The sequence below is a fragment of the Carassius gibelio genome, chromosome B9 (assembly GCF_023724105.1).
Source record: "Carassius gibelio isolate Cgi1373 ecotype wild population from Czech Republic chromosome B9, carGib1.2-hapl.c, whole genome shotgun sequence".
Classification (NCBI taxonomy): domain Eukaryota; kingdom Metazoa; phylum Chordata; class Actinopteri; order Cypriniformes; family Cyprinidae; genus Carassius; species Carassius gibelio.
The window spans coordinates 594,833-609,154 of record NC_068404.1 but is presented as its reverse complement, the minus strand read 5'-3'; the positions used below and the strand labels follow the sequence as shown (position 1 = coordinate 609,154).

Sequence of the window (14,322 nt, the reverse complement as noted above, 5' to 3'; positions counted from 1 at the left end):
GTCAAGTCAGGTGCCCGTTGACTTTCCTGAGTTGAGTCAGTTTCCGGTTGACCCTTCGGAGTCGAGTCAGGTGTTCATGGACCCTCCAGAGTCAGGGTTAGTCACCGTCGACCTTCCAGAGTCAGGGTTAGTTACCGTTGACCCTCCAGAGTCAGGGCTAGTTCCTGCTGACCATCCAGAGTCGAGTTATGTTCCAGTTGTTCATCCTGAATCAAGTCAGATTCCTATTGATCTTCCCGAGTCAAGTCAGGTGCCCGTTGACTTTCCCGGGTTGAGTCAGTTTCCGGTTGACCCTCCAGAGTCAAGTCAGGTGTTCATGGACCCTCCAGAGTCAGGGTTAGTCACCGTTGACTTTCCAGAGTCAGGGTTAGTTACCGTTGACCCTCCAGAGTCAGGGCTAGTTCCTGCTGACCATCCAGAGTCGAGTTATGTTCCAGTTGTTCATCCTGAATCAAGTCAGATTCCTATTGATCTTCCCGAGTCAAGTCAGGTGCCCGTTGACTTTCCCGAGTTGAGTCAGTTTCCGGTAGACCCTCCAGAGTCGAGTCAGGTGTTCATGGACCCTCCAGAGTCAGGGTTAGTCACCATCGACCTTCCAGAGTCAGGGTGAGTTACCGTTGACCCTCCAGAGTCAGGGCTAGTTCCTGTTGACCATCCAGAGTCGAGTCATGTTCCAGCTGTTCCTCCTGAATCAAGTCAGATTTCTATCGACCTTCCAGAGTCTAGTCAGGTTCCGGTTTACCCTCCAGAGTCGAGTCAGGTGTTCATGGACCCTCCAGAGTCAGGGTTAGTCACCGTCGACCTTCCAGAATCAGGGCTAGTTACCGTTGACCCTCTTGAATCAGGGCTAGTCACTGATGACCTTCCAGAGTCTGAACTAAGTACCATGGACTTTCCAGAGACAAGGCTAGTCACCGGTGATCTTCGAGGACTGAGTCAAGTCACCGGTGATCTTCGTCCTCCCATTGGGCCAACCACAAAGATGTAGTGGTCTTCCGCTCCACCCTGGGGCACTCCGGCCTCGTCCGCGAGGACGTGGTGGTCTTCCGTTCCACCCTGGGGGACTCCGGCCTTGACCGCGAGGACGTGGTGGTCTTCCGCTCCGCCCTGGGGGGTTTCTGCCTTGACCACATGGGTGTGATGGCCCTCTGTTACGACCGGGTGGGCATCAATTAATGTTCTCCATGTACCCATGTTTTTGTGTTTTTTTTTCATTTGTTTTTCTATTTATCTCCTTCTTTGGACCTGGCCCTCTGTCCCTCCCCTTCATCCTCCACCGGTCCACCACCCTCCTGGACTCCTTGTTTTGTGTTACACTTTCCTGCCTCTGCCTTTCGATTCCATCTGGTTTTTCTGTCTCTGTTTTTTCCATTTTACCTGGTTGTCCTGTCTTTGTCTCGCCATTCCACCTGGTTGTTTGTCTTTGTCTGTCCATTCTATCTGGTTCTCCTGTCCCTGTTTTCTGACCCTCTGTCCCTCCCCCTAGTCCGCCGCCGCTTCACCTCCCTCCTACCTCTTTTTCTGTTGGGTTTTCCGGGGTTTCAGGTGGAGCATCTGGGAGCTGCTCCGTAGGGGAGGGGGTAATGTCATGCTGTCAGTCTCTGTTTTCCTGGGTGTTCCCTAGTGAGCTCACTTCTCCATAGGCACTTCACCATAGGCACTTTAATTCCTCTAGTCTGGTTCTGTCTTCACAGTAATTGCACTCCAATTAAATCTCACAGGTGCTGACAATCCTTTGTCATTAGTCTCCCTATGTATAGCTGTCTTTCTCTGTCATCTGTATGGAGTCCTTACCCTATGTGTGAATTGTTCTCGTCTCCCGAGACTTCCCGTTACCTTCTCGCTTCCTCCGAGTTCCCGTTTCATCCAGTTTCCTCTTTTGTTTTGGTTTTGTTTGTCTCTCATGACTGTTTATTTTGTATTTAACCTTTTTGTTACAATAAACCATACTTGCATTTGGATCCTACCCTCTCCTTGTGTTTCTCCTAAACCCAACCGTCACAACAATGCCCTATAATGGAATGCAAAGTCACGTATACTCTCCTTAGACCTTTGTTTCCTCTCCAGAAATCTTCTTTAAGCTTCAGCTTCATATTCGCCATTTAAAAATAAGCATAGAAAGATTTCATTTTATTATTTTGCACATCAAAGTAATAAAGAATAATTTCAGATTCGTCCCTGTTCAGGCACCAACTTTAACTGATTCTATAACTGATCTCTCAGACAAAAAAAAAAAAAAAAACAGCTATACGTATTTTTGAAGGAGGGATCAACTGTATTCACAATACACAATTTTTATCAAAACTGTTTGCTGACTAAGTTCTTGTTTTTATGCAAACATAATACATGCAAAGCCCACACTGATCAATGACTCTATTTATTTTTTTAAGATTTCCATTTACACCATACATGAATAACAGCTGTTACTACACAGAGCTGTTGTTAACTGACAAGCTGCGTAAATCAATGTTCATTATCAGCGTGGAAGCTTCTGTCACCAAAACAAATTCCTTCTGTGTAAACACACCGGGTAATAAAAGTCTTTCTGATTCTAATTTTAATCAAGTGACTGTTCTGAATAAAGATTTTTATTGTTCCAAAATCTTAGCATGTTTTTTGAAGTTGCAAGCATTAAAGTAACTCATATTCATATTATTTTTATGTGGGTCCGGGGGTGATTTCTCATACAAAAACTCACTCAAGTTGAGTCAAGGCCCCAAACAATTATGCTTGGTTTATTCTAATCGGTGAGATCTTTCAAATGACATATTACACATGGCTATCTAAGCTGAATAACAGTTCTAAAACATTATAAAACACAGTACAAAGAACATAAATTTAGTAAATTATTTGATTTAAAAAGCTAAATTTTTAAGCTATTTGTTTGGTTTCAGTTTTTATTAAACAGAGAAAGGCAAACAGGAGTGTGGCTGCTCCTGTTGGTTTTATTGGGGTTCAAAATGAATGAGCTAAAACCAACAAACGTGAGAAATGGTGGGTGATGGGCAATGATGTACCTGCAGGGTGCTGACCAACAGCTGGTACCACTCCAGACAGTGTCTCAGGATGCCGGTCTTCTCCACGGCGAGGCAGTGTTTGACGGCGTCCTCGAGCCGGCCCTCTGCGCTGTAGAGCTGCACCAGCTTCTGGTTGATGTAGGTGTCGGTGGGCCGCAGTTTCAGCTCCGCCTGCAGCAGCTCGTACAGCTGGTTAGAGCCACTCTGAGGACTCAGAAGCTTCTCCTGTGGCAGAGAGGACTTGTGAGACAATGCACAGCAGACGTGTGCAGCTCTTTAGCTCACACTCACCCTCAGATTGAAGACGGCCGGGTGTCCTGGCAGAAGCCTGGCCGCTTTCTCCACCCAGAACTCAGCTCGACTGTCATGCTGGGGTTTACTGCACAGTAGCTCAGCCACCTTCAGAACCAGATCGTGCTGAGCCGGATTCAGATCCACCGAGCGCTGAGAGTCAAACAAACATCATTACAGGAAGAACACACGTCTCAATGCCACACACACACACACACACACACACACACGTGATCAGTAGAGCTACAGATCAGGAGTCAGGACGGTCAACGTCATCAGAAAACACTAGTTCACAACCATTTCAATTGTGCTAAACCTTCATTGTGCTGGAATATCTGTTGTTTAACATTTATATTCAGGATAAAGACATTACAGTAAGAGACTGACGGTGATCAGAGTGTTCCTGAAGAACATTACTGTGATTTTATTCATTATTATTATCACAAGATTTAAACTATTCACTATATAGCCCACAGTGATTAACACATTTATTAAAACACATTTATGTAAGGTTTGTGTCACTGCAGCTCTTAACTAACAGTGTTGGTAAGGACCAGACTTATTGATTAGCTTTCTGTATTGGTTATTGACTGGTCTAATAGTTAAGCACTGTGTGTTCAAGGCACTCAGTTTTCAGGACACTGGGCAGAATGTGGAAGTGTGCTTTTGTCAGTAAGATTTAAATAAAGAAAATATTATTTTACTCTGATTAATCAAATAATGGTTAGTAGCAGTCCTGATCATGTGTGAGAGTCTAACCTTGTAACATCCCACAGCTTTGTCTGTTTCTCCGTCACGCTCAAACAGCTGACCGAGGAACTTGTGTGCTTTAGGATCCTTGGGCTGGACGGTCAGATACTCGGAGACATGTCTGCCATCCACGTGTGTGTGAGAGAGAGAAACATCAGCTCATCCGAGAGGAAACAGACATCACACAGAGAAGAAGAGCACAGAAACCAGCCTACCTTTTAGCCAGCTCATACTCCTTAGCCTCGAAGTAGAGCTTAGCAAACAGAAATCCTTTGAGTGGCCTCTGCAGAACAACAGATCACAGAATCACAAATTCAGGGTCAGGACAAAATACAACTGCAAACCCTAATGACAACAAAAACACACCACACAGAGAGATGGAAAACTATGCCACGCTCATAAATGCTGTTTGGTTTGGTGAACTGCTGTCTTTTTTTGATGTGTGTTTATGTGTGATGAGGATGATGATGATGGTGATGGTCACAGGGACGTGCAATCTGAGGGGCAGTAGCAGCTCTGGGGTGCATTTCCCATGCAAAAAACATAATTTACTGATTAACCACCATAGTACAATACATTGCTGTTAAAACAAACTAGTTAGTTTGGATGTTTCCCAAACATGGTTGCATCGCCGTCGTTTGAACCACATTAGTTCAACCATTTATAGTCATTGTTAATGACATCACAAGTATGTGGGGTAGGAATAACTTCTGTTATTTAATCAAGTAGACATCTCTAAGATGCTGCTGTATTGAATATGGCACCTGATGACTAATTTAAAAAAAATTGTTCCCTGTCATTTTGCTTTATTTGTTGTTTGATTCATCTTGGGTTTCCTCTTACTTCATACTCCATGGTTCCATTAGGTCAGGGGTTCCCAACCAAATTCCTGGAGACCCCCCCCCCCCCAAGACTGGGGGTGTTTCTCAATTTCCCTATGACTGGGGGTGTTTCTCAATTTCCCTATGTTTCCTCGATCCTCCGCCCTCCATCCTATGACCTGGAAACCGATCAAGCGCAGCCATCTTGAAGGACATCTCAATTCTCTAATTGCACTGTGAAGAGGTGAGGATTGAGGAGTGAGGAGGCATAAGGAGTCATGAATGAGGATACACTGGTGTTTCCTTTGCAGAAGAGTTTTTCATTGAAAAACCTGAAGCATGAGACTTCCGCTTCCGCCCGGATGGAGTGAGTAGCAGAGAAAGGGAGCTCCTCGAATAAATAAGTGATAATTGCTCAATAGACTAGCCAGTCATGTAAAACTTTAGCATTTTTGTTAAGGAGTCTTTGCTGCGTATATTTTAACATGAAACCGAGCTCGTGCAAAAAAGTTACATCGACGATTCAGCGTAATACGAAGACGGAAAGCGGCGAAAGAAAAATGGACGAACATGTACAAGACGATGACTCTCCTATCTCACTGAGAGCACTTAGAACGGAACTGCATACACACAGAGAAGCTGTGATTAAGGACATTAAGTCACAAATTGAAAACCTTCATCTGGAAGTGCAAAAAAATCGAGAAGAGATGAAAGAAGACATGCATGCGCTGCGAGAGGAAATCTTTCCTGAGCTGGCCGCCTTACACAAAGCGCAGGCCGAATCGGCGAGTGAGTGCACAGAGATGGGGAAAGCGCTGAGTGACACAATGGACAGGGTGGCAGCACTAGAACAGTCCCACGAAGTTATGTGTTTAAGAAAATACACGAAAAATGGATGGATTTGGAGAATCAGAGTCGGAGACAGAATTTGCGTTTCGTTGGGGTTCCAGAAGGAGTGGAGGCGGGAAACCGATTCGTTTCATTAAAGACTTGCTGTTGGAGTTATTCGGAGCTGATGACTTGGGGGATTCCAGTATGATTGTAGACCGTGCGCACAGGGCTCTCGCACCAAAACCGAAGCCGGGAGAGAGGCCCCGAGCAATAATTGCTCGTTTTCACTATTATTCTGACAAGGAAAAAATTCTGAAATTGTCGAGAAATAAAGGCCGTCTTTACTACAAGGGATCACCGGTACACATCTTCCCCGATGTAAGTCCAGAGGTTGGCAAACTGCGCGCCGCTTTCAATCCAGTGAAGGCCAAGCTGCGAGCCGCCGGGATAAACTACAGTTTGTTCTATCCAGCCAAACTGGCAATCACCGTGGACGGAATCAGGTACACGTTCGAACACCCTAGAGAAGCCGAGAAATTCATCGAGAAGAAAATTCAAGCCTGATAGCCGAACTGTAAGTTACTATTTGATAGGCTGATGTGCCGCATCTGTTATCATTTACAGCACGTAAGCAAATACTCTTATCATTTAAACACATCTCTGAACTCTTACAGTGGCTAAGTATATATCGGCCAAGTTCACCAGGAAAAGAACTGTAACTTAACCACTGACTATGTTAAAGTGAAAAAAACACAAGAGTGTAAATAGGTATATGGAGCTTTTTTTTCTTTATTGTTTCTAGAAAGGAGCTAAGTGGTAAGTCAGATTGATTGCTAACCTTTTTGTTGGAATGATGGGTAAAAAGGAATTTCTAAACTTGCTCTATTTTTTTTTTTTTTTTGTATAACTCTCAATCAGAGAAAAGTGAATGGAGCTATTGTTCAAACTGTTCATGTTGTTCGAAGTTAAGGAAAGAGAATTGGCACTTTTTTTCTTTTTTTCTTTCTCCTCTCCCATTTCCACCCTTCTCTACAAAAACCACACTTTACAGTTTCAAGTTTACCTTTCAAGTTTCTTAGCCTGAAATGAAAGTAAATGCTGCTAGGAAAATTCAGTTCAGTTTGTGTCATGGAATTGTAAGGGGCTTAATTGGGCTATTAAACGGGGTAATGTATTACCTCATCTTGGAAGACTGGGGGCTGATATCGTGTTTTTACAGGAAACGCATGTAAGGAACCAAGACCATGGCCGATTAAGAGGAAAGTGGGTGGGACAAATCTTTCATTCAAATTTTAGTTTTAAGTCTAGAGGTACAGCAATACTCATAAAGAAAAATGAACAATTTACTGCAACAAAAGTTATTTCTGACTCCAATGGGCGTTATGTTATAGTAGCAGGAAAACTCTATAACACATTAATATTGTTAGTTAATATATATGCCCCTAATATAGATGATTAACAATTTATATCATCCGTTTTAAACATTTTGCCCAACCTAGATACTCATCAACTGATAATGGGGGGTGACTTTAACTTTGTATTAGACCCATTCTTGGACAGATCTTCAAGTAGAACGATACCCCTTGCTAAATCAGTCAAACTGTTACAAACGTTTTTGAAAAACTTTAAAATTATAGATCCAAACCAACGAAAATATTCTTTTTTCTCACCCGTCCATCACTCCTATTCTAGGATAGATTTTTTTTTATCGATTATAAACTTTTGTCAGCGATTTTACATTGTGATTATGAAGCAATGGCATTATCTGACCATAGCCCCCTAAGTCTTCAGATATTATTTGAAACCAAATATGATGCTATTAAATGGAGGTTTAATAATAATTTATTGGCTGATAAGGTATTTGTAGAACAAACCAAAGCTCAAATTGGATTGTATTTAGAGACAAACTGTATGACTGATGTTTCTAAATCCACAATTTGGGAGGCATTTAAAGCGTATATGCGCGGACAAATTATCTCTCATAGTATCTCAATCAAGAAACAGCATAAAGAACAAAAAAATAAATTAATGGTGTCACGGGAGGAGCACAAGACAGACACAGTGGGCGTGGCGTCAGGCCTCGGAGAGGCTTTTATTAACAGAAATCATAAAATAAAGGGAATAAAAGTGACCAAAGGGGGAAAGTGTCCAAAATAACAGGGGATCTGGTGTCCTCATCGTGCTGCGGGGTTTGTGTAGGTCGGGCAGTGTTCATCGAGGAAGGGTCCAGGTAAGGGGCGGAGTCCGGCGGCCGCACGCGCTCCCCTCCTTGGTCCGGGGCGCAAGGAGCGGCGGCTTCCTCTATCTCTCTCGTCGGCTGCGGCGCTGGTAGGGGATGAACGGCCCGGCATCCTGGCCCGTCGGCCGTGTATACGGGTGCGGTTCTCCTCCGGATCGCGGGTCCGGCTGCTCACGTCCCTCAACGCACCCTTCCTGGACCCACGAGGACACCAGCGTGCATGCACGGGGAAGAGACCCGTCTCCTGAGGAGAGGCGCGTCGGGCTTTTAAACAGCGGCGGTAATGAGTCTCCACTTCCTTCAGGTGTGCCTCATCACACGCCGCCAGCCCTGACTCGTCCAGCCCCTCTCCTCTCACACACCCACTCCAGTCGGGAGCCTGGTGAAGGGCGGCGATTTAGGACGGGGTGCCGGTGACAATCAGGGAGGAGGCAGCTGACTCGTCACATTCCCCCTCCCAAGCGACATCCCCGTCCCCAGGGTGCCACCCACACGGGAGTGCTACCATCCTCAACCAGACTCCAAACGGTCGGAGTGGGCAGGGATTCCTCTCCGGGCGGTCCTCCCTCTCGCAGCGCGCCAGAACAGGGACAGAGAAACCGGGTTTTAGTGACAGCCTCAACCAACCACAGGGCAAAATGACGATAACAGAAGTTACTTACCCTTTTGTGGCTGGGAGGCTGTCCCCGGTTTTCCTCCGTCCCAGTCCGGGTTCTCACGAACATTTGCAAGCGAGAGGGAGTGACGTCACCAGATGTTTCCCAACTGCGCTGTCTAGGCTCCGTCTTGCCCGCATTCTCCACCAGTGTCACGGGAGGAGCACAAGACAGACACAGTGGGCGTGGCGTCAGGCCTCGGAGAGGCTATTATTAACAGAAATCATAAAACAAAGGGAATAAAAGTGGCCAAAGGGGGAAAGTGTCCAAAATAACAGGGGATCTGGTGTCCTCATCGTGCTGCGGGGTTTGTGTAGGTCGGGCAGTGTTCATCGAGGAAGGGTCCAGGTAAGGAGCGGAGTTCGGCGGCCGCATGCGCTCCCCTCCTTGGTCCGGGGCGCGAGGGGCGGCGGCTTCCTCTAGCGGCCGCATCTCTCTCGTCGGCCGCGGTGCTGGTAGGGGATGAACGGCCCGGCATCCTGGCCCGTTGGCCGTGTATACGGGTGCGGTTCTCCTCCGGATCGCGGGTCCGGCTGCTCACGTCTCTTGTGGCGCGGGAGTCCCTCAACGCACCCTTCCTGGACCCACGAGGACACCAGCGTGCATGCACGGGGAAGAGACCGGTCTCCCGAGGAGAGGCGCGTTGGGCTTTTAAACAGCGGCGGTAATGAGGCTCCACTTCCTTCAGGTGTGCCCCATCACACGCCGCCAGCCCTGACTCGTCCAGCGCCCCTCCTCTCACACACCCACTCCAGTCGGGAGCCTGGTGAAGGGCGGCGATTTAGGACGGGGTGCCAGTGACAATCAGGGAGGAGGCAGCTGACTCGTCACAATGGACAGAATACTAGAAATAGATCGCGAGTATGCAAATTCCCCCTCACCAGAATTGTATAAGAAGAGGCTCTCTCTCCAGTCAGAATTTCAGTTACTTTCCACCTCAGAGACTACTAATCGGTTGAGGCGGGCAAAAGCCACATATTATGAGCATGGAGAGAGAGCAGGTAAACTCCTGGCTCGGCAAATTAAAGAAACAACAGCATCAAGACTGATAATGTAAATTAGGAAAGATACAGGACAAAGTACATTTGACCCACAGGAAATAAATAATATTTTTAAGAGATTTTATGTCAAATTGTACTCCTCAGAATCTATTAATTACCCAGCATGTATAGAGCAATTTTTTGAACCATATGACATTCCATCTTTAAGTATGGAAGACAGAGATATCTTGGAACAACGGCTAACTATTAATGAAATAAAACAAGCAATATCCAATATGCAAAGTTCAAAGGCCCCAGGTCCGGACGGTTTCACAACCGAGTTTTATAAATCTTTTAGTGACCAAATCTCTCCGTTACTTTTAGAGGTCTTTAATGAATCACTTGAAAAAGGCTGTTTACCACCAACATTTTATCAGGCAAATATTTCTTTAATACACAAGGTAGATAAAGACCCTTTAGACCCTGGTTCTTATAGACCTATCAGTCTTCTTGATGTTGACAATAAAATACTGGCCAAGGTTTTGGCCACTCGTCTTGAAAAAGCTCTTCCAACTGTGATCTCCACAGATCAAACAGGATTCATCAGAAATCGTCTTTTATTTTTTAATATTAGAAGATTATTAAATATTATATACACACCTAGTCCCAATCCCTCCCAACCCGAGGTACTTATTTCTATGGATGCAGAAAAAGCGTTCGATAGGGTTGAGTGGGATTACCTCTTCGCCACTCTGGAAAAATTTGGGTTTGGTTCTAATTTTATTTCATTTATTAAATTGTTAAATGCCCACCCCCAAGCTTCTATACAAACAAACAATAATAACTCTAGTTATTTTCAATTAAATCGCTCTACAAGACAGGGATGTCCTCTTTCACCCCTGCTATTTGCTTTAGCAATAGAACACTTAGCAATTTCTTTACGTGCATCTACAACCTACAGTGGAATAATGAGAGGGGCAAAAGAACACAAAGTTTCATTATATGCTGACGACTTGTTAGTTTACATCTCCAACCCCTTACAATCAGTGCCAACCATTATGTCAATCTTAGATACATTTGGGAAAATCTCAGGATATAAGATTAATTTTTCAAAAAGTGTTATGTTTCCGATCAACCCTAATGACCAACTTGATGCAATTTCCTCCTTTCCTTTTCAAATAGTGAACTCATTTAAATACCTAGGAATTACCATAACTAAATGCTTTTCTATGCTTTATAAAGAAAATATTCTGAAGTTGTATGAGTACACACAACAGATTTTTAAGAAATGGTCTAAACTTTTTATTTCTTTAGCAGGTCGTATTAATATGGTGAAAATGAGTATTTTGCCCAAATATTTATTTGTTTTTCAGTGTATCCCAGTTTACATTACTAAATCATTTTTTAGAAATTTGGATAGAATAATCACCCAATTTATTTGGAATAACAAAACCCCCAGACTCAAGAAGATATATTTACAGAGGATCAAACTGAAAGGAGGGATGGGTCTGCCACATTTCCAATTGTATTATTGGGCATGTAATATAAGAGCACTCTCATTTGGCTTACAGGAGGGGTCAACAGAGTGGTGTGATATGGAAAATAAATCATGCTCACCTTCCTCTTGGCCAGCTTTAATTTATTCAGCTTTGTCTGCCTCCACTCTAACTCGACTAAATAATCCGGTGGTTTCCAACTCTCTCAAAATTTGGAACCAGATAAGAAAACACTTTAAATGGCCGATGTGCTCTATTTTAAGTCCTTTAACGGCTAATCATTCATTCAAATCATTAATTTCCCCCTTCCCAAATTGATTCAATATTTCAGACCTGGTTCAAAATTTGTTTATTAATAAATGCTTTCCAACATTTCAACAGTTACAACAGATATTCCATCTACCTAATTCACATTTTTTTTAAATATCTACAAGCTCGCAGTTTTGTTCAAAAGAATTTCTCATCATTTCCTAATGAGCCATTAGCCTCTCAGATGGACTCACTGTTTTTACAGGATCCATTTGTTAAAGGAGGAATATCCATCATATATAATAAATTGTCACAGTTGGAATGCGATGTTTCATTAGAGCATTTAAGAACAGCATGGCAAGATGATCTTGGAATAGACATTGCAGACTGGCAATGGGAAGAAGCACAGGAACGGGTTCACTCTTCTTCTTTGTGCATTAGACATGGTTTGATACAATTCAAGATCTTACATAGACTTCACCTGTCTAAACTAAAGCTTTCAAAGATGTTTTCTTCGGTGGACCCAATATGTGACCGATGCAGTCAAACACCAGCTTCACTAGGACATATGTTCTGGAATTGTTTTTCAGTTTTTCAATTACTATCAAAGGTACTGGAAAAACCACTAAATCCAGACCCAATTCTGGCTATTTTCGGTGCCAGTAGTGACAGTGTGGAACTCTCTAAAAATCAGTGTATTGTGCTTGGAGTTATTACGCTCTTGGCATGTAGATTGATTTTGCTTAACTGGAAACAAAAAAATCCACCTCACTGCTCTGTCCTGATTAAAGATATTATGCACCACCTTCAGCTTGAAAAGATTAGATTTTCTTTAAAGAACAAGACTGATCAGTTTTATGCAGTATGGAAACCTTTTATTAATTACCTTAATAAGACAGCAATAATTGAGCCCTAATCCCCCCCCTGTTATTTATTTATTTAATTTTTTTTGTTTGTTTGTTTGTTTTTTTCCTCTCTTCTTTCCTTTTTTTCCCTTCTATATCATTTCCTGAGTTCAAACATAAATCATTTACATATGGAAGAATATTATGGGACATTGTATTAGCAAAGTGATTTTTGTTGGATTTTTTTTGTTCTCTTTGTGCCAATGTTAAAAAAAAAACAATAAAGAGAATGTTCAAAAAAAAGAAAAACCTGAAGCATGTATAAATTCCCCTCCCGCTTCACATCTGCTGTAATAATTAAAATTTATATTTTACCTTTGCAGTTTAAATAAATCATACATGTCATATACTTAAAACAGGACATCTTGCTTATATTAAAGAGTTAGTTCACCCAAAAATCTTAATTATTTAATTAATAAATCACCCTCATGTCGTTCCAAACCCGTAAGACCTCCGTCCATCTTCAGAACACAGTAGGGGTGCTCCGATCACGATCGGCCGATCGTTAATGCGCATCTCGTCAGTAAAGTCTGTTCTCTAATCAGCGGTTAATTCCATCAGGTGCGTGATTTCACATAGAGCAGCTGTTACTACACAGAGCCGTTGTTAACAGAGAAGATGAGCAAATAAACACTGAAAATGAAGTGGATTTGCGCATCTTCTCTGTTAACAGCGGCTCTGTGTAGTAACAGCTGCTCTATGTGAAATCAAGCACCTGATGGAATTAACCGCTGATTAGAGAACCGACTTTACTGATGAGATGCGCATTAACCATCGGCCAATCGTGATCGGAGCACCCCTGGAACACAGTTTAAGATATTTTTGATTTAGTCAGAGAGCTCCCAGTCCCTCCATTGAAGCTGTGTGTACGGTCTACTGTCCATGTCCAGAAAGGTAAGAAAAACATCATCAAAGTAGTCCATGTGACATCAGAGGGTCTGTTAGAATATTTTGAAGCATCGAAAATACATTTTGGTCCAAAAATAGCAAAAACTACGACTTTATTCAGCATTGTCTTCTCTTCCGAGTCTGTTGTGAGTGAGTTAAAAATTCTGCAGTGTAGTGATATCCGGTTCACGAATGAATCACTTGTTGTAACCGGATCTTCTTGAACCAGTTCACCAAATCGAACTGAATCGTTTGAAACGGTTCACGTCTCCAATACGCATTAATCCACAAATTAATTAAGCTGTTAACTTTTTCAATGTGGCTGAGACTCCCTCTGAGTTCAAACAAACCAATATCCTTGAGTAATGCATGCACTCAAACAGTACACTGACTGAACTGCTGTGAAGAGAGAACTGAAGATCAACACCGAGCCGAGCCAGATAACGAACAATAGACTGACTCGTTCACGAGTCAAGAACCGGTTGCATCAGTTTTCAGATCACCAGTAGTTCTTTCAGACAGTTTGATTCAAGAAAGCGATTGAAGAAAACAGTTCACCGGTTCTTTTGCACTCGACGTAATGACATCATTGCTGATGAATGCCCTTCATTCAAGCCTTCGGTCATAACATTAGCACAGAATCAGTTAAGAATCAATCACCAAAAGAATCAGTTCAGTTCAGACGCTCTGTGTGTCGGTCTGCTTCACGCTGAATCACATGTGCGCAGTATCATCAGCTCCTCGGTTCAAGAATCAGACGCGTCTGACAGAAACGGTTCTTGACTCGTGAACGAGTCAATGTTTTGTTCGTTATCTGGCTGGGCTCGGTGTTCATCTTCAGTTCTCTCTTCACAGCAGTTGAGTCAGTGAACTGAGTAAATGAATTACTCCGGGATATTGGTTTGTTTGAATTCAGAGGGAGTGTCAGCCATATTAAACAAGTTAATGGCTTAAGTAATTTGAGGATTAATCCGTATTGGAGATGTGAACCGTTTAAAAAGATTCAGTTCAATTTGGTAAACTGGTTCAAGAAGATCCGGTTACATTGAATGATTCGTTCATGAACCGGATTTCATGCACTGCAGTGAACTCTCTCACAACAGACACGGAAGAGAAGACAATGCTGAATAAAGTCATAGTTTTTGATATTTTTGGACCAAAATGTATTCTCAATGCTTCAAAAAATTCCAACGGACCCT

The 14,322-nt window shown here is 43.1% G+C and overlaps 1 protein-coding gene across 22 annotated transcripts in view; it reads right to left on the bottom strand.

Annotated features, from left to right (window-relative positions):
• The window catches only part of ranbp2 (RAN binding protein 2), a 231,696-nt gene that overhangs the window by 200,694 nt on the left and 16,680 nt on the right, over positions 1-14,322 (bottom strand). For 19 of the 22 annotated variants that reach the window (XM_052564565.1, XM_052564564.1, XM_052564554.1 and 16 more), the window contains exons 2-5: positions 4,274-4,341; positions 4,068-4,179; positions 3,309-3,461; positions 3,018-3,242 (exon numbers count right to left, since the gene is read on the bottom strand). The exons of 1 other annotated variant lie outside the window; for it this stretch is intronic. In XM_052564565.1, the coding sequence (XP_052420525.1) occupies positions 3,018-3,242; positions 3,309-3,461; positions 4,068-4,179; positions 4,274-4,341 (558 nt within the window). The remainder of the gene's footprint in view (positions 1-3,017; positions 3,243-3,308; positions 3,462-4,067; positions 4,180-4,273; positions 4,342-14,322) is intronic. 2 more of the 22 variants (XM_052564561.1, XM_052564562.1) reach the window with 2 other exon arrangements.